General features: G+C 41.2%; 1 protein-coding gene across 2 annotated transcripts in view; it reads right to left on the bottom strand.

Annotated features, from left to right (window-relative positions):
• The window catches only part of LOC122668084 (peroxisome biogenesis protein 6), a 176,232-nt gene extending 148,633 nt beyond the window's left edge, over nucleotides 1–27,599 (bottom strand). For both annotated transcript variants that reach the window (XM_043864638.1, XM_043864637.1), the window contains exons 1-3: nucleotides 27,289–27,599; nucleotides 11,964–12,596; nucleotides 11,499–11,742 (exon numbers count right to left, since the gene is read on the bottom strand). In XM_043864638.1, the coding sequence (XP_043720573.1) occupies nucleotides 11,499–11,742; nucleotides 11,964–12,596; nucleotides 27,289–27,567 (1,156 nt within the window). In that variant the 5' untranslated portion in view covers nucleotides 27,568–27,599. The remainder of the gene's footprint in view (nucleotides 1–11,498; nucleotides 11,743–11,963; nucleotides 12,597–27,288) is intronic.
• Between the last annotated feature and the right edge of the window lie 207 nt (nucleotides 27,600–27,806).

Consider the following 27,806-nt stretch of genomic DNA (forward strand, 5'->3'; position numbering starts at 1 on the left):
AGGCACTAGAAGGTGAGGAAAAAGAAGAGGAAGGAGAAAGGGAAGAAGGGTGTAGCAATAGACCACTTCACCTACCATTCTTGAGTGCCTTAATGCTCCATTGATGGCTAGAGAAGGGCAGCCAAGCATTTGTGAAGACCTAGAGAGTGTTTTGCAAAGGAAGAGAACAAAGAGAAGAAGGAAGGGGTCCCACTAGCAAGGATTCACTTGAAGATTCAAGTTTCTCCATCAAGAGGGTTAGTTGAAGATTCTAGTGAGCATTGAAGCTGAGATTGGTGACTCATAACTCCTCCGGGTACCAAGAATCGAAATAGAGCAAGGGTTGTAAGGGTTTCTACCTATAGCTTGTTTCATTTGCATTCTTGTACTTTATTTGTGCTAGACCTAGGTTTTTTATTGTTGAATACCTAAACTAGTCTATGCTGCATTGCAGTGTAAATCATATAAGCCCATTTGCTTTTTGTACTGGGGTGTTCAGTGGATGTTGAACAAGGGAGTTGCAGCACCCTGGTAGTTGGAGCTACCTTACCTTTGGTGTTGTAGCACCCTCCTAGTTGTATACTGGGTAAATGAAGGGTAGGTGCTCCTTGTCGTATATTGAGCATATACGAAGCCCACTTGAGGCATTCCTTCGTGGATGTAAGCTTGTGCTGAACCACATAAAAACCTTGTATCGTGGATGCCTATTGTGGATTGCTTGATTGGAAATATGGAGTGCTTTGTTTGCAGTATGGGTGTGCACACCAGGCAAACCTAGCCACAGGGTTATGTGTGTCTACGGTTGAGAGGCAAATTGTGTCACACGACTGAGTGAGAGTTTGCAGGTTGGTTTGTGATTCAGTGTGTCAAGGCCGAACTGTTGAGTCAGTTAAGCAACAAAAGGGAAAAAGTTTTAATTGCCGATTCAACCCCAATCTTAGTGACAGCCATTGTCCAACACAGCAAACCCAGGAAGTTGCTCCATATACATCTCCTCAAGCAAGTCACCACAGAGAAAATCATTTTTATGTTGAACTGATACAACAGCCAATCAAGATTAACGGCAAGGGAAATAAGCGCCCTTACAGAGTTTAACCGAGCAACAGGCGAAAAGATCTCAAAATAATCAGTCATAAGTTTGAGTAAACCATTTTGCCACCAACTGGGCTTTGAGGTGCTCAACAGATACATTCAGGGTGTACTTGATAGTAGACACCCAATGACACCTTACTTTGACAACCTGTGCCCAAAGAAGATAATTGGAGGCACCATTCAACTTGATAGAGTTGATTTGGCCATTGACAGAGTCCACAAAAGGCTTAGTATCAGCCATAATAAATACAGAAAAGTAACCAATAGAGTAGAAAAAATTCCAGCACCAATGTTGTGGAGCAAACCAGAACAGATGATATCAAAGTCAAGCTAATAATGTATATATGCAATCACCAACATAACCAGAAACAGCATAAGAAAAAGAACAGATCAGAAACAATAGCTGTTGATCAAGGAAGCACACTTAACAGAATCGCAGGTCAAAAGAAAGGAACAAGCCATAGGGTAGATAATCTAGCCTGCAAGGAGAAGATAAACCGCATGGGGCAGACTTGATCTGATTGCCCTAATAACCAGATCTAGGGTACCGTGAAAGAGCATGATAAGCATTCGAAAATTCCAAGAGATCCAACAGTCGGTTGTTGAGTAATGGATCTGGTTCCAAAATAGAAACCAAAATCCTAAAATATTGCAACTGAGATATCTCACAATCAGCCTGTCTGGTCAGATTGAAACTTGGATCAAATGTAGTTGATGATGAATAGAGGACACTGTCAAAAACGTACTTTCCTCCAATGGTAACCAGCAACTAGAGAAATACGAGAGAAGGATGAAAGGAAGAAATGAAGAAGAAGAAAAAGAACCGTAAAGGGAGAAAGTAAGGCTTACGGTTGGAGACTCTAGGCTCTGTATGGTACCGTTCTTTTTTAGTGTTTCTGGTGTTTTTCTGCTTTTTTGGAACAGAAACACGCTAAAAACTGTATGGCAAGTCTGGTTCATTTTTTTGTTTTCTTTTTAAACGAACTGGGCACTTGGCACACTTTTAGCACACATTTGCAAAACACCAAATTGGTGTTTCTCACCTGAGAGAAGCACTTCTTCAAATTTTCGGAGAAACATGTGCCCACTTAAGTTAACAAGGGGCAATACTGGTATTTACCCGAAAAACATAACAGTTGGTGAAATCTTGAAATGTATCCTAAAATCTCACAACTCTCATCTTCTTCGCGCTCGACCGCTGCTCCTCCCAATCGGCCTACTGCAACTCGATCGACCTGCAACCCTCCCTGCGATCGATCTGCTCTCATCTTGTTCACGCTTGACCCATGTAAACCCGATCGACCTGCTCTCATCTTCTTCGCACTCGGCCTATTGCAACTCTTCTTCAAGTTCGACCTCTGCTACTCTTCGTCGCAGTCCACCTCTGCTCCTCGTCCCAAGGTATGAAGTATAACCCATTCAAGAAAACGAATAGGTTTACATCGATTAAGGGTTTTCAACTTCAATTTGTGATGTTTTTAGTTTTAGGGTTTCATTTCCGCAATCTCAGTTAATCATTTCTTTTCACAGTTCCGAAGTTTCACCCTCTCTTCTTTGTTCACTGATTCTCTCCCAAGTACTACGACTAAATCTTTCAAGCCACCGTCAAGCCTTCAACCTGCTTTGCAAGTTCCGGCAAAACCCTTCAAGCCAACGTCAAGCCTTCAACCTGCTCTGCAAGTTCTGGCAAAACCCTTCAAGCCAACGTCAAGCCTTCAACCTGCTCTGCAAGTTCCGGCAAAACCCTTCAAGCCAACGTCAAGCCTTCAACCTGCTCTATACGTTCCGGCAACATAGGTGCTCTCTCTCTCTCAAGTCTAAACACCCTGGGTGGAGAATTCCATTTCGTTAAGAAGAAATTCTGTCTATCTGTAGCTTATTCTGGAAAGTATATACCCTTTTCTTCATTTTTGTTTGGCATTCTATGGTTCTATGGTTTACAGATTTGAAGTTTTTCCTTCAAAGTATTGGGTCTGTTACTTTGTCTCCCCCACCCCTTTTGTTGCTCGGGCTTCTTCTTTAATAATCATGGGCATTGGATGTTTTCTTTTGTTTTTGCTCGTTCTTTGTTTGTTTTTTTTTTTTTTTTAATTCTAATTGGGCTTTTGATTAAGCTTGTATGATGAAAGTGTTGAATTTAGTTAGACAAATTCTTTGATTTTGGAGGATATTCTCAAATCACATTTCTTAAATCTAAATTGGTTAGCTTGTATTGATGGGTAGGGTTCTTAATAGTTCAGATAGTTATGGGAAATGTGAAATTATTGGAACCAGCTAGTTGGGTTGTAACTCCACGAGATTCCAATACTTTAGAATGATTGGGCTTTTTAAACCTTTACTCTTTCTGTTTTTCAGCTATTGAAGAAATTGGTTTATTAAGATCTCTTCAGCAGAGTATTCTTTTCATTATATTTTAAATTTTTAATGGAATTTCCAAATTTGTTTGGATGGTTGAGCATTATGGTTGTAGTTCTTGAATTGAGAATTTCAGAATCCTAGAATCTATTCTGAGAACGCATATCAAACACAATCTGAAGTCCCTTTTTGTGGCTTTAATGTATGATCCTCTGCAAATTAATCTCGTGGAAGACTCAAATGTATCCATTCGGTTCTCCAAGCAACCTACCTCTACTGGACCAGCATCTTCTACATCCCTAGCTCCACCATCCAAACTATTGAGCGCATTTTTTGCACCTTTCTCTGGAAGGGAAGTGACACCACGAGATTTCTCCACCCTGTCAATTGGAAGTCTATTTGCCTCCCCAAATCTGAGGGCGGCCTGGGCCTCCGTCGTATCCGAGACTCCAACACTGCGGGCATTCTTAAGCTCATTTGGAGACTCTCTTCTTGTCAGGATTCTATCTGGGTCTCCTGGGTCTACTCCCACCTCCTTAAATCTGACTCCATCTAGACTGTCCCCATCCACTCTAACTCCTCGTGGATTTGGCGCAAGATCCTTTCCCTCCATCCTCTTGCCCTCCACGGTATCTCCTCTACCATCTCAAATGGCACCTCCACCTCTCTCTGGTTGGATCCTTGGCACCCCCTAGGTATCCTCTTTACCTATCTGGGCCCCAGGGCCATCTATTCCTCCGGCCTCCCCAAGGATGCCCCTGTCTCCTCCCTCATTTCCTCTGGTTCTTGGACCCCTCACCCAGGCCTCAACCCTGTCATCCTGTCTCAGATCTGGGTAACCCTTCCCTCTTTACCCCTTAACCTCTCCCCTCGTGCGGATAAGGTCACCTGGCTCCCCTCGCCCACTGGCTTCTTCACCTCCTTTTCTGCCTGGAATCTCTCCAGAGACCCTGGTACCTCTATCCCCTGGCACAATCTAGTCTGGTTCAAAGGCCACATCCCTCGCCATAGCCTTACTGTTTGGAGAGCCCTAAGACTTTGCCTTCCCACCCAAGCCTTCCTAATCCACCGCACCATCTCAGCTTCCCCCTCTTGCAACCTTTGTTGGACTGGCCTTGAAGACACCCCTCATCTCTTTTTTGACTGCTCCTTTACCTCCACCATTTGGAAAAAGGCTTTATCCTCCATTTGGCTTCGTACCAGAAGGATCAGAAGTTTCGATCGTGAATGGCAATGGTTGCTCCAAACCTTTTCTGGAAACTCCATTTGTGACACTATAGGGAAGGAAGTTTGTTTTCGGCGCCGCTATCCATCATATCTGGATGGAAAGGAATCTCAGGAGATGGACTTCCAACTCTAGATCTTTTGATGTGATTTGGAAAGCCATCTCCTTCGATGTGTCAACCAAGCTCAGCATTATTCGTCAGAGGCCTTTCTTGGATAGCCACAGAAATAGGCACATCTTGACTTTTTGGGGCCTTGATTATGCCCTCTTGCGGTCCGCCTCCGCTGTGTAGGCTGGCTGACCGCCCCCCCCCCCCCTCCTCTCTCTCTCTCCCCCCCCCCTCTTCTCCATCTTGTACATTGGCTCTTTGGTTCTCTTTTCCCTGCCCCCTCTTGGGTTTCGGTAATATATTTATTTACCAAAAAAAAATACTGGAGTGGTGAAGTTCTTGACAGTTTGAGTTAATGGAGCAGAGCCGATTTTGTTGGGGATATCAGAAGCTTAGATTAAAATGTTCTTTTGATAACTCAAAAGGCTGAAAAGAGGAACAACAGAGAAAGAAAGAAAGTTATAGGCCAACTCTAATTGATTTGGTCAGGTTATGGTAGGAGGGTTGGGTTTATGCCTTTATCGGATTCCCTAAATCAGAGCTTTATTGCTTATATCAGGGAGGCGGATCTCAATGATAAGAATGCTTTATGGGTTAGAATTTTACAAGTTAAATGCTTTTTTGATAAATCTATTATTGATAAAGTTGGTATGGCAAAATGGGGTCATCCATTTGTGGGTGTTGTTGCTTCATTTGTCTAGTCTTCCTTTGATGAATTAATATGATTTCCTTAACAAATGTGTATGATTTTGCAACTGTGAATGCATGGATTGTTGGGTTATTATCTTCTTGTTTGCTTTTGTCTTTAGTTTGATGAATTAATATGATTTCCTTAACAAAGGTTTATTATCTTCTTGTTTGCTTTTGTCTTTGTTGGATTATAGGATTAGGTTGTCTAAGGTAATAGGGAGCTGCATTCATCTCCAAGGCACAGTATTAGTTGGGTTTAGGGTTTTAAATGAGAAGAATTTTTGGGTTTCAAAAGGGGGTTTTGCTGAGAAATTGAAGGAGTAGTAGGAAGAGGAAATGTAGAAGGGAGATGGAGTAGAGATTGATAGATGAGGGTTGGCATGGTGCAGGCTGCAGCTGCTGTCCGCACCAACAGCAGGTGCAGCCAGCAGCAGGGACTGGCTGGGCCTGGTCTGCGCTCTGTGTGTGTGTGTGTGTGTTGCCTCTTTAATTGTTTTCTTGTTTTATCTTTCTTTTACATTATTATCTTTCTTTAACAGCTGCATGAGTTCTTTGGATTAAGAAATGCAGGATTTCAAGTAAGCAAGTATTTGCCCTTTGGGCCCGTAGGAATGGTCATGCCTTACCTTCTCAAGAGAGCTGAAGAGAATAGACGGCTTCTATCTACTTCAACATTAGACAGACAACAGATGAGGAAAGAGTTAGAGAGGAGATTCAGGACTGCAATTGCGGGAAATGAGACAGACAAGATGATGACTTCAGTCAGCCATTAGCCATCAAGCTTCTTGTTCATCTAAATTATGAATTAACTTAGAATGCTTTGTTAAGCCAATGACACTGAAATTTGTGAGATCTGTTCTCATGTTTGAACCGATTGCTCTTCTTCGGACTTATGTAAATGTAGTACCTAAAATGTTAATGCTTTGTTAAGCCAATGACAATGAAATTTGTGGACAAAAAAAATGCTGCATGAGTTCTTTTTTGTATTTTTTTTCCTATTGCCTTATTTTTCTACACAAGTGAACTCATATTTTTTTTGGGTGAATAAAAAATATATTACCAAGGCCCAGAGGGGGCGAGGAAAAAGAGGGGGGGGGGATATACAAAGGGGGGAAAAGGGGGGGGAGGGGAAGGAGACAGCCCCAAACCCAGCTAAGGGTGGGAAGGGGACTCCAAAAGAGCACTGTCTAAGCCCCAGAAAATAACAATGTGCCTGTTTCTTGGGGAGTCAATGAGCTTCTTGTGAGGAGGAAACTGAATTTTAGAGGAGACATCTGAAGAGATGGCTTTCCACATCAGGTCAAAGGATCTAGATTTGGAGGTCCATTTCCTGAAGTTCCTCTGCATCCAGATGTGATACAGGGAAGCACCAAATACAAGTTTGCTTATGATGTCACAGATAGAGCTTCTGGAGAAATTCATGACCAGCCAAAGCCACTCTCTGGCGAAGGGGAGGGGGGATCTGCTGCGAGGCCAGATGGATGAAAGGGAATTTTTCCAGATGGTAGAGGTGAAGGGGCACTCGAAGAAAAGGTGGCCAATGTCTTCGGAACCGTTCCAACAAAAGATGCAAGAGGGAGGGACATGGATTCGCCGGTGAAGGAGGAAAGCTTGGGTCGGGAGGCAAAGGTTAAAGGCTCTCCAAGCCAGGAAGCTGTGGCGAGGGATGTGGCCTTTGAACCAAACAAGTTGATGCCAAATAACGGTCAGGGCGAGAGGCCTAACAAGGTTCCAGGCTGAGTTAAAGGTAGAAAGGCCATTCGATGAAGGGAGCCAAATGACCTTGTCCGCAAGAGTCGATGGGGGGGGGGGGGAGGGGGGAGGGAGTGCTAGATCTGGGAGAGGATGGGAGGAAAAGGGGAGGGCGGGGACCAAGAACCAAGAGAGATAATGGAAGAGAGGGGGGTAGACTTGCAGATGCCAGAAGAGTAGATAGATCGAGCCCCAAAAGAATTGCAGACTCCCATGGGGTGCCAGGGATCGAGCCAGAGGGAGATGGAGGAGCCGTCAGCGATAGAGGAAGAAATAGCACTGAGGGCTAAGGGGCGAAGAGAAAGAATCTTGCGCCAGACTCAAGAACAGTCCGAGGGGGTGGGGACAATCCAAATGAAGTCTGATTTGAGAAGATGGGAGTAAACCCACTTAACCCAAATGGAGTCCTGTTTGAAAGAGACCTTCCAAATGAGCTTCAGAATACCCGCAGTATTGGAGTCTCAGATTCGGCGGATACCAAGACCTCCTTCAGATTTGGGAAGGCAGATGGTTTTCCAACTGATGGGGTGGAGGAATTTAGCGATTTCTTTCCCTTTCCAAAGGAAGGCACAAAAGATGGTTTCCATAGCCTTGATGGTAGCTTTTGGGAGACCGAAGATGCCAGAGTAGTAGATGTAGGAAGATTGGAGGACCAATCTGATACATTCGAGCCTACCCACATAGGAAAGAAGCTTGCCCTTCCAGAGCTGCAGCCGCTTGCGAATGATGTCAAGAATGGGAGTGCAGTGGTGGCTCGAAAGCCTAGTAGGGATGAGGGGAAGACCGAGGTATTTTACAGGGAGGGAACCGAGAGAAAACCCCGTGAGGCGAAGGAGGGTGTCACTGTCAGAATCAGAGACATCGGAGAGAAAGAGCTTGGATTTGAGAAGGTTGATGCGGAGGCCAGAGACTCTCAAAGAGGTGGAGGGAGGACATGAGAGCCGAAATGGAGGAGGGGGAGGCTTTTGAAAAAATCATAAGGTCATCGACAAAAGGCAAGGTGGGTGAGGTTAAGTTGCTTGCATTTGGGGATAGGGGAGATGAGGTGGAGATCAGATTTGGCTTGTATACTCCTGGAGAGGACTTCCAAGGCCAGAGAGAAGAGGAAGGGGGAGAGGGGGCAGCCTTGGCGAATTCCAACTTTGGAATTGAAGAAGCCAGCAGGGGAGCCATTCACGATGACGGAATAAGAGGGGGAGGAGATGCAAGCAAAAATCCAGCGGATGAAGGCGGGGGGGAAGCCCATTTGAGATAACACATCACAGATGAAGTCCCACCTAAGGGAGTCAAAAGCTTTGTGAAGGTCGATCTTCATAAGGGCAGCTGGCGAGTGGGATTTTCTGTCAAAACCACGCACAATTTCAGAGCAGACGATGATGTTATCCGCAATGCTTCTACCTGAGATGAAGGCAGATTGATTGGGACTGACTAGGGAAGGGATGACAAGCTGGATTCTGTTAGCAAGGATTTTTGCAATGAACTTATAAAGGAGGTTGCAAAGAGAGGTAGGTCTGAAGTCAGACAAACAAGAGGCTCCATCTTTTTTAGGGATGAGGCAAAGGAACATCTAATTGACCTGGGCAAGCTGGCTAGGGTTAAAGAAGAAGCTGCGAATAGCTTTAATAAGGTCCACTTTGATGTGGTCCCAACAACTAAGGAAGAAACCCATGCTGAAACCATCTGGGCCAGGGGCCTTGTTGGATTTGTGGGACAAGATGGCTTTAGTGATTTCATCATCAGAAGGAATGGCTAGGAGGGAACTAACCAAGGAAGGGGGGATAAATTTGTTGATGAGTTGGGGGGGCAGGGGGAGGAGGGAGCATAGTACTAAAACTCGCGAAATTTCGGTCGAGATATTGAATATTTCGAGTATTTCAACCTGTCCGAAACGAAATGCAAGTCTGATATGAAAAAATGCAATATTTCGAATATTTCGGAAATTTTGGTCATCTTGGTAATTTCGGTAATCTCGTTTCAAAAATTTCGGAAATCTCGGTCATTTTTGGCATTTTACACCCACAGAAAAATACCATATTTCGACGAAATTTCGGTATCTCGGAAATTTCGGTCAGACCGAAACACCAAAACGAAACGAGATTTAGTACCATGGGAGGGAGGAAGGGAGGGGCTGAAGAGGGAGGAGAAGTAAGAGACAGCAGCGGATTTGATATCATGGACTCAGGTGAGGGGGGAACCATCCTGAGCAATGAGCAAAGTGATGGAGTTGGAGCTAAGCCTGGCTTTAAGAGAGCGGTGGAAGAAAGCGGTGTTAGAGTCACCGAGCTCCAGCCATTTAATGCGAGATTTCTGGCGGAGGAAACTTTCTTCATTAGAGGCCAGGGAGGAGAATTCCAAGGAGAGCTTTCGCTCTTCCTCAGCCAACGCGGGGTTGTGCAGATCAGATTGGAGGCAAGATTGCACGCTGGCTAGATCAGACCTGCAAGCAGAGATGGTAGAGGAGATATTACCAAAGGTGGAGGAGTTCCAGGATTTGAGGGCTGATTTGGTGATCCAGAGCTTCTTGGCAAAAGCAATGAGAGAAAGGGAAGGGCAGCAAATGGGAGAGCTCCACGCTTGGAGAATGGTTGGAAGGTAGAGATGGTGAGAAGTCCACATGTCAAAGAATTTGAAAGGTTTTGGTCCGAAGGAGGAATATTGCTGAATAAGAAGGTGGCAAGGGCTGTGGTCAGAAAGACTTTGGGTAAGGAAATTGGCAATGGAGTGGGGGAAGGAGGTGAGCCAAGCTTCATTAATGAGGAGCCGGTCGAGCTTGCAAGCAATCCTGTCGGTTCCCCCTCTACGGTTGTGCCAAGTAAGGGGGCAACCCGACCAGCGAAGATCATCGATGCCAATGTCATCAACGCATTCATTAAACGCATTGACAGAATGGGTGTCAAGAGGGCGGCCGCCAAATTTCTCAGATTGGAATCTGACAACGTTAAAGTCACCGCCCACTCCCCAAGGGAGGGAACCAGTCCTAGCTTTGAGAAGAGCGAGGTCGTCCCAAAGAGAGGACCGGTCGGCAGCCCAGTTAAAGGCACAGACAACAGTAAGGTAGAACGAAAGGGAGGAGTTAGGGATAGAAATGAGGAGATGAATGTATTGAGGGGAGGAGTTAGATAAGGAGACATGGAGTTTGGAGGAGTCCCAAAGGAACCAAATCCTCCCATTCGGGGAATGGGAGTAGTTGGAAATAAAGGACCAAGAAGGGGCGATGGAGGCAGCAATGCGAGAGGCGTTCTCAGGGCGGACGCGGGTTTCCAAGAGGGCGCAAAAGGAAGAATGGGAGGACTTAATGAGGGCACGAATGTCATGGTGTTTGTCTAGGGAGTTGGGTCCCCTGACATTCCATAAGAGGCCTGCAGACATAGAGAACTAGGAGGGAAAGGGCAACAAGTGAACTCATATTTATTGTGCCTTTTTTGTTAATTTCTGATCATCATGGCTTTTGTGTTTTTTTTATTCAATAACCAAAGAATGGAATGGGAAAAATAATCTCTTTATTGTTGTTGACCCTGATGAAAATATCAGCTTGTACAAAGAATATACTTAAAAATGTCCAGTTCATTACTATATTGATTTGGTTCAGTTTTTTTTTTTTTTTTTTTACCAAAAAAAGAAGATTCTGTTAAGTGAGACCCATTACTAAAAAAAATGTGCTTTTTTTTTTTGCTTAAAAAACCATAAGTATAAAAGCCATAGTGTAGGTGGCAATTATGTAATTTTTGGTAAACAATAGAAACGATTCTGTTAAGTGCGACCCATACAGATTTCTGTTTCTTCCAAGTTTTAGAAACGTTTTTTTTTTTCAGGGTAACCATACAGCATTTCAGGACCCAGAAACGCTCAAAAAGCACAGAAACACAAAAAAGTGTGCCAGACCCAAAAACACTAAAAAAAAAACAGAAGCGTTACCATACAGAGCCATAACCGTGAGCACTCTAATATATATATATATACCGTAACCTTGAGCACTCTAATATATATATACATAACTTATAAATGAATGCAATTACGGAGTAAGCCCATCATAATAAAGCATTATGACCACCACCACCCCCCACTAGAACTTAAACAACAAACCCACACATAATAAACTCAGCCATGAATATTTAACTATCACCACAGTTACTAAATAGCACCACTACTACAACTTCAACAACATCAATTCTTCTTATTCATCAAAAGGGAAAATAATATGTAAAGAATAAACTGCTTAAAGACTAATAGAAGCTCATCAAGAAACAAAATCCATATATTTACAAGGCTGAATAATAAATCATAAAACATAATTACCTGCCAAACCATATAAAAGAACAGCAACTCTGAATTTTGAAGAAAGTGCTGATGGGCATAAAGGCGGGGTAAGTATGGATGCCAAACTCTTCACAGTATCCCCCTGCAAAGGCACAAAGCCTTTTGAACCACAAACCAATAAATCAGGGGGGACAGCTGCAGGTATACTCCCTCCAAGCACCAGTGCTGTTTGATTACAATTTACACGAAGAATGGGTACATCAACTGGCTCCATAGCCATGACCTATGAATAAGAATTCATACCAATAAGTACCCGTTGAGTTAGCAAATCTCCTGTTGTGTACTATGTCTAGTGGTGCTAAGCATAGTTATCAAGGCGTTGCCTTGGCGGGCGCCTTGCCGCCTTGTTGGTGTCGCCTTGATTTTAGACCCTCTGCAACGCCATGGTCACCTTGCCGCCTTGATAACTATGGTGCTAAGGAAACCATTTTAAGGAAAACTAACCTTGAAGTAGATAACATTGTCCTTGGCATTCTCACACGTCCTTTGGCTACATGGAATGCACAACTCTGAATTGCAATTCCAATTTATGCGAATGCAGAAAATGTCACCTCTAGCAAGATATCTATCGACTGTGAAGTAATTGTGCAATGCAGAATCGATCATTTCTTGACGCTCTTCAGCTTCAAGAGAAGAACTTGCCCTGAAAGATTTTAGGACACCACATTCTGGTATTTTCACAAAAGAAATCCTCAGATGCGAAGCCAATCTAGGGAAATGAGACCAGGGAGCAACTTCTACACCAACAAAGGAGTTCTCACCCAACTTCAGCTCTGTTTCATCCTCTTTGACCAGAAACATAGAAGTTAAAATTTCATGTCCCATGTGAACAAGAAATTTCAGGCATGATAAGTGCAAGCCAAGGTTAAATGCAAGGAGAGGAGAGAGATAAGCAGCTTCTCTATCCAAGGGGACGTGTTGGTTTGGAGGAAACTTATAAGAAGGAAAAACAACCATTGCGTGGGAAGAAGGTTGATTAATCTCAGATTGGCATTCTTGGGCCACTGTGTCAGGTGGGTCTAGGACGACAACTCTACCAATCCTCTGTGTGCTTGTCCCAATGTTCTTGATTATCACCTTACATATCAAAATAAAGGAGACTGTCAAATATTAGGAGAACGAATAAAATACCACAAGAAAGAAATCAGAACTATGAACAAATAATGGTAAGAGTCACAGAGGTAATGCGAAAATCTCTGTACTAATATAACCAATTCTGAGTGACAAGGTCAAGGAGACATAATTGACAGGTTTCAGATGGAAATCCATACGACCGATGTAATCCCAGCCAAACTGAAACAATGAATTCAAAAAGAAAGATTTTTTCAAGTGTTATTAGTCAAAAGATAACCTGAAATCCTCTTTTCATTAGCCTTTCTTTCAAAGGAAACAGTTGAAATTCTTCGAAGGGAAATCAGATACGTAAGCTCACTACCAAATCATGGCATTCAGATCCTCTCCCAAAGCCTTCTCTCAATTTCATTAATGCTATGTTTACGTTGTGTGCTTTTAGATTTTCCTCAGTCTACAATTATTCTTAATAATTCAAAATAATCTCTAATATAAACTCACTAATCAGATTCTTACCACAGGTTTCTTTGCTTTATTAGAATTTGAACATCGCATTTTTAGGTTGAGATACGAATTGCCATTTTGGGAATTAGATCATAAAGATAATCTTGTAAGTCCTCTTATGCCTGACTGAACATAAATCATGTACCTCATAGCAGTTTCTAATCTTAAGAATCCAAACAGACGCAAATTCTTTTTACCTAATAGGCCAATCTATAATGACAGGTTAAATATATTTGCAAGTTCCCAAGGAAACCTTGCCCTTGCCATCAAAAGATTTTCAATTCCTTTCCTTCCATAGTCCGCACCACTCAAAAAGGACACCAAGCTGTCATAGACCAAAACATTTTACTCCAAAAGGAATGTATGGCCATATGGTGAATATTCCCTTCCATCAAGCGCAATTGCTTAAAGCAACCCCAATCATCCAAAAAGTACCAAATATACAAGGAAATAGTGACACAACGAGAGTGCAGGCTGTCTCCTGTTTTCAAGATAACAAGTGAACTCCTCAACTTTGAGGATTATGACATATTAGCAACTTATCTAACACTAACATCAAGACAAAGGCCTCTACCCTTGTAGGGACAGGCTTACCTCAACTTCAATTGATAGCAGAGACAGCTCTCCTTTCAATGTGAAGCATGTTTGTTTGCTACGCACTGTCATTCTTCTAATCCTTATCATGGTAATCAGTCTTCTCCCTTTCCTATTGTGCATCTTATGTTTAGGGGCCTTCTCCCACCACTTCTTATTTGGTTATCGCTATTTTACTTCATTTGTTGATGAATGTTCCCGCATCACGTGGATTTTTTTATTTTTTTTGGTTGAAACACAAAAGCAATGTTTATTATGCTTTCAAAACTTCTACCAGTTGATTTGCACTCATTTGATACTAGACTCAAAATCGTTTGCTCTGATAGAGGTGGAGAGTATGTATGGTGAGCTCCAAAACTTTTTACTGATAATGGCATTGTCCATCAGCTTGCAAGTGTTGACGCACCCCAACAGAATAGGGTAGCTGAGCAGAAAAATCGTCATTTATTGGAAGTCACTAAGAGCCTACTATTTGGTATGCATGTCCCTAAGACTTTTTGGTCTAATGCTCTCCTTACTACTGTCTTCTTGATGAATCATATGCCTTCTAGTATCCTTGATTAGCAATCTCCTTAAAAAATTCTACCCCCTCGTGTTTCTGCCTTCTCTCTCCATCCAAAGTGTTTGGGTGTGTATGTTATGTGCATGTTAATAAGTCTGCTCGGAATAAACTTGAACCTAAAGCTTTTAAATGTATTTTACTTGATTATGCCCCTTCGAAGAAAGGTTATAAGTGATATCATCCATCCTCTAGGAGGTGGCTTCTCTCCAAAGATGTCACCTTCTTTGAATTTGTGCCCTTTTTTGCTCCTCCTCATCTGCAACCTCTTCAAGGGGAGAGTAGTGGAAGTGAAGAGGTTGTTGCTGTTGTCCATCCCTTTCAACCCTTGCCTATTCCTCCCTTTCTATTGATGTGGGGAACATAGGGGTGTGGATGTTGTTGATGTTTTGGTTCATTCAAAGGGAGCTGGTACTGAAAGGGAACCTAGCATTGAAAAGGTTAACAACGAGGACCTACTTTTATATAAAAGAAGGGAAAGGAAGACCTGCCAAGAATCCTCTTTGGGTCCTCATCCTGAGCCCCATCTTTTTGAGTAAGGTAATACTTCTTCCCTTCCTCCTTCTGAGTTAAACCATCCTATTATTGTTTGAAAAGGAACAAGAGCTTGTACTAATCCTATAGCCAAGTATGTTTCCGATGATGCAATCTCTCCTACAGGTGTTGTTTTCTCTGTTTCTCTTTCCTCAACCCCTATTCCCAAAAATGTCACTAAGGCCATGTCTGACCCAAAGTGGAAGGAAGTTATGAGTGAGGAAATGATAGACCTTGAGAAGAATTGTACTTGGGAGCTTGTTGATCTTCCAAAGGGGAGAAATCCGTTTGGATGTAGATGGTTAATCAGATGCACTATTGAGAGGTATAAGGCCAGATTGGTCGCCAAAGTATATAATCAAGTGTAAGAAATTGCCTATCAGAAGACATTTGCCCCCGTGGCAAAGCACAATTCGATAAGAGTTCTTTTATCATTGGCAAACAATAGAAACTGGCCATTATATCAGTTGGATGTGAAGAATGCATTCCTCCATGGTAACTTGAAAGAGGAAGCGAATATGCAAACCTAATGGCGTCCAATCCAAAAGCCCAAGCTTCAGGGTGGAGAGGCCCTTCCAAGGTCATAAGCCAAACTGTCGCACACTATCCGACCGATGTTGGACTAAACTCCCCTCCCATTCATGGCCATGGAGCGTATTCACTGCATCAACTCCCCCCAACTTTGGGCCATAGGCCCCCACATAGCCGGTGCACGGACAACCCGCTCTGATACCACTTAATGGTGTCAAACCCAAAAGCCCGAGCTTCAGGGTGGAGAGGCCCTTCTAAGGTCATAAGCCAAATTGCCGCACACTACCCAACGATGTGGGACTAAACTTGTGAAACCCGCAATAAATTTGAACTTTTGGAACCTATGTGATTTCAGGTTCTGGTTCAATATTACCCATGCTAGCCTCTAGGTTGTGGGCCGTCTCGATTAAGAAATTTAGACTAATCTTACGACTCGTCTATTAAGGCATTTCGAAATCGCCAACTACCTTAGCCTTAAATGAGTCTAAGGTGTCTAACGGAAGGCAACACATAAGCTTGGCAAGTTGGATTGATAGCCTGCAGAACCTCACGCTGTCTTTGGCCTATTGATGGGTAAGAATTCCCTCTTGTATGTATAATTATAGTATTATTACTTAAATAGTATAGTTGTGGGCAGAATGGTAATTTCCTCTTGTGGGACCCACATCCCTAGTGTGGAATCCAACTTCCTGTAGATAACCTCAGCTGGATTCCCACTTGTGTCATATGACATCATCCTTATGACTGGAATATACTTAATTAGGTACTTATTACTATATAAAATTAGTTTAAAGAAATAAATTTCACAAACTGTTTTTAGTCTCAGCTATACCAAACAAGCCTTAGTTGGCCTTATTTATATAAGAAAACACTTAGCTTTAGATTTCATTTCCTACCAAACAAAACCAAAGAAAACCGATACTGCTCTAGAGAAGAAAAAGAAGAAGGGAGAAGAAGACCTAGAGCTTTGGAATTGCTTGAACTTGGAGCTAAAGCTTTGGGAAAGCTTGGATTGTGACTGCTAGCCTCTTCTCCATCTCAAACCTTGGTAGGCCTTCCAATCAGATTCTGATTTTGCCCAAAATCTCTTCCTCTTTGGTGTTCTTGCTGAGTTCTTAGTTCATCTCAGCCCATGCTCAAGAATTTAAGCAATTGTTGTAATGATCTTGAACAAACCATGCAAATGGGTTGTTAATGACCTTAAACCCTAACCTAATTAGACCAATCTACCATTCTAGGGCAAACCCCAACCCATTAAAACCCTAATCCTTTTAATTTTATACATATCTGCCCAATTAATTACAAAACTCAAAAATTCCTTTTAATCCTTTCTAGGGTTTCAATCCTTGCATGGATGATACATACAATTGGGTCATTTTAGACCCAAGACTATACCCTAGTATAGCCCTAAGCCAATTTGGGGAAATAGACTCCATGCATGGCAAGATCCATGAAATTGGAACTCAAAAATAGGCACTGTATGACCAACCGGATTCAGAGCCCGTGACCCCTACGGTCAACCGGATTCAGGACTGGTTTGAATCCGGTTCACCCCTATTGTCTCTGCTTTGGTCCTAGTTGGTTTAGGCTTTAACCTAGGCTTATATAAGGCCTAATACATGCTATTTACTACTATTTAGGACTGTAATTTCCTATTGGTGAGGTTTGTTTGAGAGTTGGATTCATCTACGGACTTGTACAAACATCCAACTCTAGGTAAGGGGATTTTGACTTTAATTTCGGCGTGTTTGTGATAATTAATTTTGGTTTGTTATGGTTGCCATGTCATGCATCATATTAATAACATTGATCATGTATTTTTGTTAGCTTTAACTTCTTTGCACTAGATGTGCATGATTTTAGGTCGCATTTCCATATTGCATTTGCATTTATTACTTAATTCTTGGAATTTATTATGATGATGATGTTGTTGGACAGAATTGCTGTATTATCTATTATGATTCATATGTCATTATGATAGTATGCATATGGTTAGGATTGGCATGAACCCAGTGCTACGACCCTTACCAACAAGGGTTGAGGTGTTGGATAACCCGTGGTAGGTCCGAAGGGTAAATTCCAGAATGCCATTCATTGTCCCATGTTAGCGTGTGTACTCTGTTGTGGGAACAAACAGTAGGATTAATCATTGGGGGTCTGCTGCGGTCCGATGTGTTCATTCCGGAACTGGCGGGTTTCCACCGTAGTAGAATGGTTTCGCTCGGGTAACCGACGTCAGGTTATGTGTTTCCAGGACCGAGGCTAGCATTCTATTACAGTAGCACTTATACCTCATAAGACTTAGTACTGTGGTTAAAAGCATTCTTAGTTCTAGGACATTCATCATGGACTATTTGCACTTGCTTGTGTGTTTCCCTTACTGGGCTCAGTGGAGCTCACCCCTGTGGATATCCTTATTTTTCAGATGACTTGGTTACTTCTGGAGGTGGATTTGCGGCGCTGGAGTTTGAAGTGCACGATGCTTTGTGCGCATGTGATGATTGCACATTCTCTTGATCTTGGCCTGACAGTCCAGGCTATCTCCCCACTCTTTTGTGTTTATAACACTTTTTGTATAGTTATAATATAGTTCTTGTTCAGTTATACCTTGTGATACTTTTGAGAACTGTATAACTGTAACACAAGTTAAATCCTTTATATAAATGAAATATCACTTAGACTTCTTTTATTACTGATGTTACCTCTATTATTTAAATTGTTTCTGCTGCGTCTGATTACTGTATTTGTGAGATATGTTTGTAAATGGAGTACTGCACTCGCAATCCTTGGGATTGGTTGGATGTCAGAGACATCCAGTCACACTTGGCCCTTATGAACCAGGCCGGGGTGTGACATTTAAGAAAATCCCCTTACCAAGAGTTGGATGTTTGTACAAGTCCGTCAATGAATCCAACTCCTAAACAAACCTCACCAATAGGAAATTACAGTCCTAAACAGTAGTAAATAGCATGTATTAGGCCCTATATAAGTCTAGGTTAAAGCCTAAACCAACTAGGACCAAAGCAGAGACACTAGGGGTGAACCGGATTCAAACCAGTCCTGAATCCAGTCGACCGTAGGGGTCACGGGCTCTGAATCCGGTTGGTCATACAGTGCCTATTTTTTAGTTCCAATTTCATGGATCTTGCCATGGATGGAGTCTATTTCCCTAAATTGGCTTAGGGCTATACTAGGGTATAGTCTTGGGTCTAAAATGACCCAATTGCATGTATCATCCATGCAAGGATTGAAACCCTAGAAAGGATTAAAAGGAATTTCTGAGTTTTGTAATTAATTGGGCAGATATGTATAAAATTAAAAGGATTAGGGTTTTAATGGGTTGGGGTTTGCCCTAGAATGGTAGATTGGTCTAATTAGGTTAGGGTTTAAGGTCATTAACAACCCATTTGCATGGTTTGTTCAAGATCATTACAGCAATTGCTTAAATTCTTGAGCATGGGCTGAGATGAACTAAGAACTCAGCAAGAACACCAAAAAGGAAGAGATTTTGGGTAAAATCAGAATCTGATTGGAAGGCCTACCAAGGTTTGAGATGGAGAAGAGGCTAGCAGTCACAATCCAAGCTTTCCCAAAGCTTAAGCTCCAAGTTCAAGCAATTCCAAAACTCTAGGTCTTCTTCTCCCTTCTTCTTTTTCTTTCTTTTTCTTCTTCTTTTTCTTCTCTAGAGCAGAATCGGTTTTCCTTGGTTTTGTTTGGTAGGAAATGAAATCTAGAGCTAAGTGTTTTCTTATATAACTAAGGCTTGTTTGGTATAGCTTAGACTAAAAACAGTTTGTGAAATTTATTTCTTTAAACTAATTTTATATAGTAATAAGTACCTAATTAAGTATATTCCAGTGATAAGGATGATGTCATATGACACAAGCGGGAATCCAGCGGAGGTTATCTACGGGAAGTTGGATTCCACACTAGGGATGTGGGTCCCACAAGAGGAAATTACCATTCTGCCCCCAACTATACTATTTAAGTAATAATACTATAATTATACATACAAGAGGGAATTCTTACCCATCAATAGGCCAAAGACAGCATGAGGCTCCGCAGGCTATCAATCCAACATTCCAAGCTTATGTGTTGCCTTCCGTTAGACACCTTAGACTCATTTAAGGCCAAGGTAATTGGCGATTTCGAAATGCCTTAATAGACGAGTCATGAGATTAGTCTAAATTTCTTAATCGAGACAGCCCACAACCTAGAGGCTAGCATGGGCAATATTGAACCAGAACCTGAAATCACACACATTCCAAAAGTTCAAATTTATTGCGGGTTTCACAGTCCCCCAACCTTATAAGAATTTCGCCCTCGAAATTGATGCACCTGGTAATCCGAACAGTTAAGGTTACTTCAACTGCATCATGACTTACATTCTTAAGTTGTCTCATGTTTTGGGTACCGTACGATCTACTGGTCGATGGCTTTGTTGACCGGTTTCGGGTCAGACAGCATTTTACTCTGACCAAAGACAGTACTCTCATTTCTAAACTCTCCTATTCTTTCTCTAAACACACAATAATGTTCAAGAGGGGGGTTCTAGAGTATCTAAAGTAACTTGGGAACAATCCATTACAAGGCTCACTCACCATATCTTTCTCTAAACACACAATTATTCCTTAGTGTTCGAATCTGTTCTTCTTTTATTTAAATTCTATTCTGTTCATGATATTTTCATATAATTCGATCATTATACCTTTATCTATATTTCCGAGGTTTGGGTTATAGTGTATAAGTATGTACAGCTTATAGGGTTTCCATTATGAAGACTTTCACTTCTGGTTATGCAATACCTAACTCAACTGTAGGATGAATTGGAATATTGATGGGATCCCTGGTGTTCACTCCCAAACGGGGGGGGACATTCGGTGACCCATTACTCCACTCATACCTATTATTGAGTAAAGTATTGTCAAATCTTTCAGTTTCAGTCCTTTTCTGTTCTCAGTTGTTCTTGGCTTGATTGCATTATGTTTAAAGTGAAGGAATTCAATAATTTTGGGAAGAGCTTGTTATTCTAATGCCTACAAGGTGTTTGACAGGATGCCTAAACTAGCATTCCTAGGTCTTTCGTTACAAAATCCCTAAATTTTCTTATACCTTTCAATACTTGGATTGTTCATAAGCTCTTCTTTCTTTCTTTTTTTTCTTTTTTTTTTTGGTGAGATTTCTTCTTATCTAGGAAGTTCTCCTTCTAATACTTTAGGTTACTTTAAATTTGATTGGGGTTTTAATGGATCCTAGGCCTTAGGTAAGCCTAGCCCAATGATATCAAATGTTATTTGTTCGCTTCGACACATCTCCTATGGCTTCTTGGGTTACTTTCATAAGGGATTCAGTCACCTATTGTGCTGTACTTTCTTTGGTCTAATTCCAATGCACTTTTCATGAGATTAGGTTAGTTTCGTATGGTTTGTATTAGAGATTTTATTGTGCTTTACTTGGCAGTTCCATTTGATCTTTGTTAAAGTCTATATATGTTTTTCATCATTACTAAACCCCTTGTATTAGTTGCGGGATGAGTCCCCATTTGTCAAGCTTTCTCTTATCCTTTTTCTTTCATTTACTTAATCTAAGCAATGTAGCATTATTCTTCTCTCCTCCTTTTTTTTTTTTTTTTTTTTATTTATTTATTTTTTTAAGAGTATATTATTTGACTTATCTCTTGGTAGATATTTCTACCTAGTAGCTAACTATTCTTTCATTATTTAATAAATCTATCTCTTATTAGTCTACAGCCATATTATTATCATTCTTCCCTAAGTCCTCCTAATGAGTTGCTGTCCTAATCTCTATTTCCTATTGATCCTCCTCATCTATAAACTTCCATTTAGTAATGCACAACTGCGCATACCAAGTGTTTATGGGAATGCTTGAATGGGATCTTTTAGCTATACACTTGTTTGTTTTGAAGTCTAAAGCATTCTAAACCTTTCTTATATGTAAATAGTTATATCTCCATTCATTTTACCAATGATAAGAAGAATGAAGTTTTAGTATATATTACCCCATTACTTATCAGATTTTTTTTTTTTTTTAAATTGGGAATTTGCATCCACATGTAATCCATTATTGAGTTAAGGTGACGTATCGAACCGTAATTCCCGACTCCTATAAGTACAATACATTACAATATAATACACATAATACATTCCTAACATAAATACAATACATAGATCATGCATTTATATATATATATAAGCACATACAACTTAATAAATTTTATGTATTTATGCCTCTCTTAAATATATATTTTATTTTATTTTATATATTGCATACTTATTTTATTCTATTATTATTATTATTAGTATTTATTTATTTTTTTTATTTTTTTTTATGCACATTATTACTATTACTACTACTATATTATATCATACATATAGTATGTAGGTATATGTATTTATTATAAATATATACATACATATTATTTTTTTTTATTTAATTATACTGATTTACCCAACCGGATTCAAACCTGGAATCCAATCGGATTCAGGGTCTGAGTCCATCGGTCGACCGTAGGCACTTACAGTAGCCTATCTGAAAGTTGATGGCCATCCAATCGGATTCAAGGCTGGAATCCAATCGGATTCAGCCCTCTAGTTCAACCGGTCGACCGGTTTGGCTGCGTAGTTACTTTATGAAAGTAAGTCGATTTTCACTTAAACCCATTCTATCTTTTAACCACTACGTCCTCTAACTCTCTATCCTTCTCAAGAGCTTACCTAGAGGTCTCTAACATACTTGGGAGGCATTCAAACTCAAGATCTACGCTCCTAACTACATGTAAGTGCTAACCATGCCTTTAGTCTTTATCCTTGGAATGCAGCAAATGTGCACACCAAGTGCTTTAAAATTTTCCAAATGACATCTTTTAGCTTCATACTTGTTTGTTTTGAACACCAACATTCCTCTAATGTGTGTAATAAGTTATGCATATCAGATGTTTGTATAAATGTTTGTATGGTTCTTCTTAGAAATTTTCCTACCAATTTCGAATTTCTTGGACTCCATTAGGTTTACTAAGACTCCTTACATTGCGTTTGGTTGCATAAATTTCTGGACGCCTGCATTGAATCAGATGTAACATCCATAGATGAGAGTATCTGTGGATTTGAAATTCTGACCGAATAACTGTTTGGTTACCCTGATTCTGAAACCTGAATCTACCAGAATAACTGTTTGTTACCATGATTCTGAATCCTGAATCTACCAGAATAACTGTTTGGTTACCCTAATTCTGAAACCTGAATCTATCCAAAATGTGATAAAATGCAATATCAAATAAAATTAAATATACTAATTATTTTATTATTTAATAATAATAAAATATACTCACAATTAGAATCTAAGTATTTAAAAGTTTTAGTATTTTTAATTAGTAATTTAATTATGTGTGCACACTGCCTTCCATGCAACCTTTGCCCTTTAATATTATACATGCACAACCATAGTCCTCACAACTTGCCAAAACGAATCTGAGAGAGATAGAGAGAGACAGAGAGCAGAGAGAGCGAGAGAGAGAGAGACTGACAGAGAGAGACGGACACAGAGAGAGAGAGAGAGAGAGAGTGAGAGCGAGAGAGATGAAGGAAGAACCTGCAGATTTTTTGCTCTGCTTGTCCAGAATCTTCGAACAATTGCTGTTCAGGTAGATTTCAAGTCTTGCTTGCAGATCTTCAAACGCTTGATCTTCGAGCAAAGAGAGCAAGAGCTAGTAAGAGAACGGTAGATTTTTAGATCTCAAGAGCAAGCGTTTGAAAATTCTACTTCAATTTCAGAAATTTTTTGCTCGATAATTTCTGAATCTACAGATACATAGACCTTTTATACCTACCCCTTAAGTTGTGCATCGATTTGGATTTCACCTATTGAGGTGGAATCTCAAGATTCTAATTTATACACTAAAATGATGCATCTCAAGATTTCGTGTATCTCCGGATGCAAATCCATTTTTCCAACCAAACAGGAAAAAAAATTGAGATTCATACATCTGTGGATGTAACACCCACAGATTTACGCAACCAAACGCAATGTTAGTGTTTCATTATGTGTATTTATCCATTCTATCCTAAGCCCTACACTCCCTAAGTTATCAACTCTCTTGTTTACTATGCAAGCATGCTGTCCTACATTACTTGTCTACACATAGGGCTGTCGTCTTATATGTATTCCAAGTCTCTTATTATTAAGTACTTATATTTATTTCCTTTTCCTATATGCAGCATTTACTTATAAATGGCTGCAGCCCGAGGTAAAGGTGGTCGAGGGAGGAGTGGTAGGGGAAGAGGGGCTGCTAACATAGAAGCTGATTTTGAGCCACTGTTCTTTCAAAATGTACAAGAGGAAATCAGATACGGAGAACATTTTCTGGGCAGATCTGCGGAGGAAGAGCGCGGGGTGGTTCTTGCGGACTTGATTCCTTTCAAGGTCCAAGAAAGGTTCGAGAACCAAGGTTGGCTACCAACGATTCAGCCGAAGCGTCATTGTTATCCTCGCCAGTTCCTTCTACAGTAACCTTGCTTATAGGCACGAGGGGGGTGACTTCATTGTGAGCAGCTATGTGAAAGGCAGGGAAATTTCTTTCAATACCGGGCAGCTGGCCCAACTGTCAGAGATATCCAATGAAGGGGAATGGAGGTACTGCTCTCCAAGGACTGAGACAATGGAGTTCCTCTCTCTTGTGGAGATATGGTGGTTGTTTTCCGTGCTCACCAACGGAACTTCTTAAGAGAGAGTGATGTACGTATGGAGATGCCCGGTGACCTCCCTACCGGTATTCAGCCTACAGCACCACTCGGACATCCGGGTGCTTCTTCTTCTTTTGCTGTCCCACACATTCCAGGCGATGGTACTACATGGGGACAGCTCTTCAGTTGCCTTGATAGCTTGGAGAGGGCCATGGCACAAGGGTTTACAGGAGTGAGACATGTTGTTCTCACATTTAGCTTAGTTTAGCTTTCTACTTTCTTTCTTTGTAAGGACCATATCCTCCTTTCCGTGTTTAGCTAACCTAATGTAACCCAACCAACATTTAATGCTGACATTTTGTACTAACAACTCGGTTATATATAAAGTTTTAGTTTTTTTTTTATTTTTATTTTTAATTTCACATCACTTGTGTTTTACAATCAAATTTTTATCTCAGTTTGTAGCTTTTTATTTCACCCTAAACTGGACTCACCTTCAGATCAATGAGTCCAAAGAGCTGTTGTACTGTGAATTTTAATTGTAAATAGGAGTAGAGCACGATCGCTCTGATACCACTTAAATGTCACACTTGGCCCTTATTGACAGGGCCGGGGTGTAACAAAACTCCCCTCCCATTCCAAGGCATGGAGCACATTCACTGCATCAAAACTCCACTAGGCTTCAAGTTTCCCTCAGCTGAAGGGAAAGTGTATCATCTTAAGAAAGGTCTATATAACCTCAAACAGTCCTCGAAGGCTTGGTTTGAGAGGTTTAGGCAAACTATTCTGAAGAATGGGATATACCCATAATCAAGTTGACCATACTCTATTTACCCACAAGGTAATGGTACCATCACATCTCTAATAGTCTATGTGGATGACCTTGTGGTGCTTGGAAATGACCGGGAGTAGATAAAAAGACTTAAGTCTTACTTAGCTCAAAATTTTGAAATTAAGGACCTTGGACTCGTGAAATATATCTCCTCCCCCCTGCTTTCCGAATTTTGGAATGGCTTGTCATCTATTCCTAGAAAGCCTCAAGGTAGGGGAGACAATATAATCTGGGCTCTTGTTACCATGGGTCTTTTCAGCTCCAAAGCGGTCTGGGACCTCATCAGAACTCGTAGCTCCCTTGCTCCTTGGCGTAGCTCCATGTGGTTCAAAAACAACATTTCTTGCCATTGCTTCACTGTCCGTCAAGACCTATCTAATTGTCTCCCAACGCAATCTTTCCTCATCCACTACCACATCATTGTCTCCCCCTCTTGTTGTCTTTGTTGGAATGTTGTGGAAGACATTGATCATCTCTTCCTTGCTTGCCCCATTTCCGCTACCATTTGGAAAGGGGTGTTAGCCAAATGTTGGCCAAGAAATCATAAGATCCTCTCTTTCCAGAAGGAGTGGATTTCGGTTGACAAGTCTTTTGCCGGTTTTTCAGTATGTTATATGGTGGGCAAGCTAGCTTCAATGCTACTATCAAACATATTTGGATGGAGCAAAATCTAAAGAAATGGTCCTCCTCCTCTAGATCCTTCCAGAAGATTTGAGACGCCATCTCCTTTGAAATAAGAAGCAAGCTTTCTTCTGTCTCCTCTCGTTGTATTGATTCCCCAAGGAACAGGCATATTTGCTGTCTCTCGGGGTCTCCTGCTTTTCGTTATGCAGGTCTCCTCTTCCGTTCCTAGAGGATTGTGGATCAGCCTTGTTGGATTTGTTTTGTTGTTGTTTTTTCTTCCCCTCTTTAGGGGCCCCTTGTATCTCCGTTCTCCTTGGTAATGAATCCTTTATGCACCCCCACCAACCCCCCCCCCCCCAAAAAAAAAAAAAAGATTTACCATGAATTATTTCAGGTTTGATACTTCTCCACAGAATTGGAAACAGAATGACATGCCAAAAAACCAACAAGGTTAAAGCACCACCCAGAAAGCTGATAAAGACCATGGCACGCTGATGCCAGGCCATGGGATCAAGTCCCACCATCATCTTCCCCTGATGTCAAATTCAAAAAATAAAAAACCGGTAGCCAGATACCTATAGAAAGTGCTTCAGGTTATTCCTCTCACCCCCCCCCGGGTGTACCCCCAAAAAATGAACAAAAAGAAGGTGGAGTAAGAGCTGTAGATTGGGAAGTTAGCCATGAAAGAGTAACACTTGCTCCTTGGAGCAAAGCAGAAGAACAGGCTCCATCCCTGCATTTGTCAAATGCACTTTGCTGACAGTGAATCAACAGAACAGCTCTTCATCCAAAGTATATTTGCAAAGGAAGTTTGCACCTATAGCTATCATCTCCTTGGCCTTCTTGGATTCTGCCATAACAACAATAATCCCAACTTAATGGGGTCGGCTACATGGTTCCAAACAAACAGAATAGAGAAAACATATATATACTCAAAAAAATGGAAGAAAAGATTGGGGAAGAGGGGTGGGGAAAGAGATGAGAAAAGACAAAGGAAAAGGACAAATGGAAGATTGGAAATAAATAGAAAGATGAAAGATAGTAAGAGGCAAAAGGCACAGCCCAACACATCGGGATAATCGCAGCTAAATGGGGTCTGCAACATGGATCCTTACCCTCCAATAGGCTCTATCCGAGGTAATACTTGGGACCAGACCTAGACTATGAATGTCCTTCCTCACCACTTCTCCTATAGTCATTTTGGATTCTATAAATTTCTCGGATATTGGAATTCCATGTATTTTGGTTAGGAGTAACCAGCCAACCACCGTACTTTGGTTCTCACATCAATGTGTAGCAGCTAGCTAAAATGTTATGTCGCTTGTACTACTAGCCTCCTCATAAGGAGCACTCTATTTCGTTTCTCCACTGCGTTGTTATCCCTCTTCATTCTAACAAAATAAATAGTCAATTCCCCAGCTTTTCAAGCAATTTGTTCATTATCATCCGTTTGCAATCAGGATGGTGTTTTTATCTTTCACAGAAATTTGTCCATCTTCATCCTGTCTAAAAACCAGATAGTTTTGGCAAAATTACACCAATCTCTCCAAGTAGGTTCTCCGTATATATTGAGCAAAACTTTCCACTAAAGTTGAAATTTTCTCTCAAACAACCAAAAGAAAGCATTTCTGCTCTCTAGGAATTCATACGAATGATTAATTCAAATTAAGTTCTATTTCCATAATCGAATTTGTGAAACTTATCATTTTAATAGCAATTCCAACCAAAATAAAATACTCAAAGGGCTTCAATTACACCAATGAAACCGGCAAAAAAAAGGAAAAATGAGAAAGACAAATTCAAGCAAGATGGAGAATCTACCAGTGAACCGGAAGTAACAGAAAGACATTTCAGGGTCGACGCAGAAAGTCCGACCAAAGTGGAATCATCAAGAGAATCCTCCTTGGGGCCCCGACCCTCAGTTTGGTCCATCGAGCAACGGAGAATCCCTGCGTGTAACCGCAGAGACTGCAAGTTACCATTGTCAGAGACTCGGTTTCCTTCAACTCCATCTCCATCAGTGATCTTCGATGAATTGAGTACAGAGTGAAGAAGGTTTTTGGTCGAACAAAGTATCAGAGGCCTCCTTCTCTCCACCATTGATGGTTAATTAACAACAGAATGGAACTACTGCGTGTCGCCCTAGACTAGCTCACCTCCAAACCCACGACTTACCTCCCCAATCTCGAGTCTCCCATAAGGCTGATAACACCTACACCATTATCTCTTAACCATGATTCTGTCTCAACCCCACGCTCGATTATCGCCATCAAACCTAAGCGCCACTTCTCCATTCTAGTTTATCTCTCAAAAGCCTTGATTCCTATCCCTGAGCTCGG

Source organism: Telopea speciosissima, chromosome 7 (genome assembly GCF_018873765.1).
Source record: "Telopea speciosissima isolate NSW1024214 ecotype Mountain lineage chromosome 7, Tspe_v1, whole genome shotgun sequence".
Classification (NCBI taxonomy): Eukaryota; Viridiplantae; Streptophyta; class Magnoliopsida; order Proteales; family Proteaceae; genus Telopea; species Telopea speciosissima.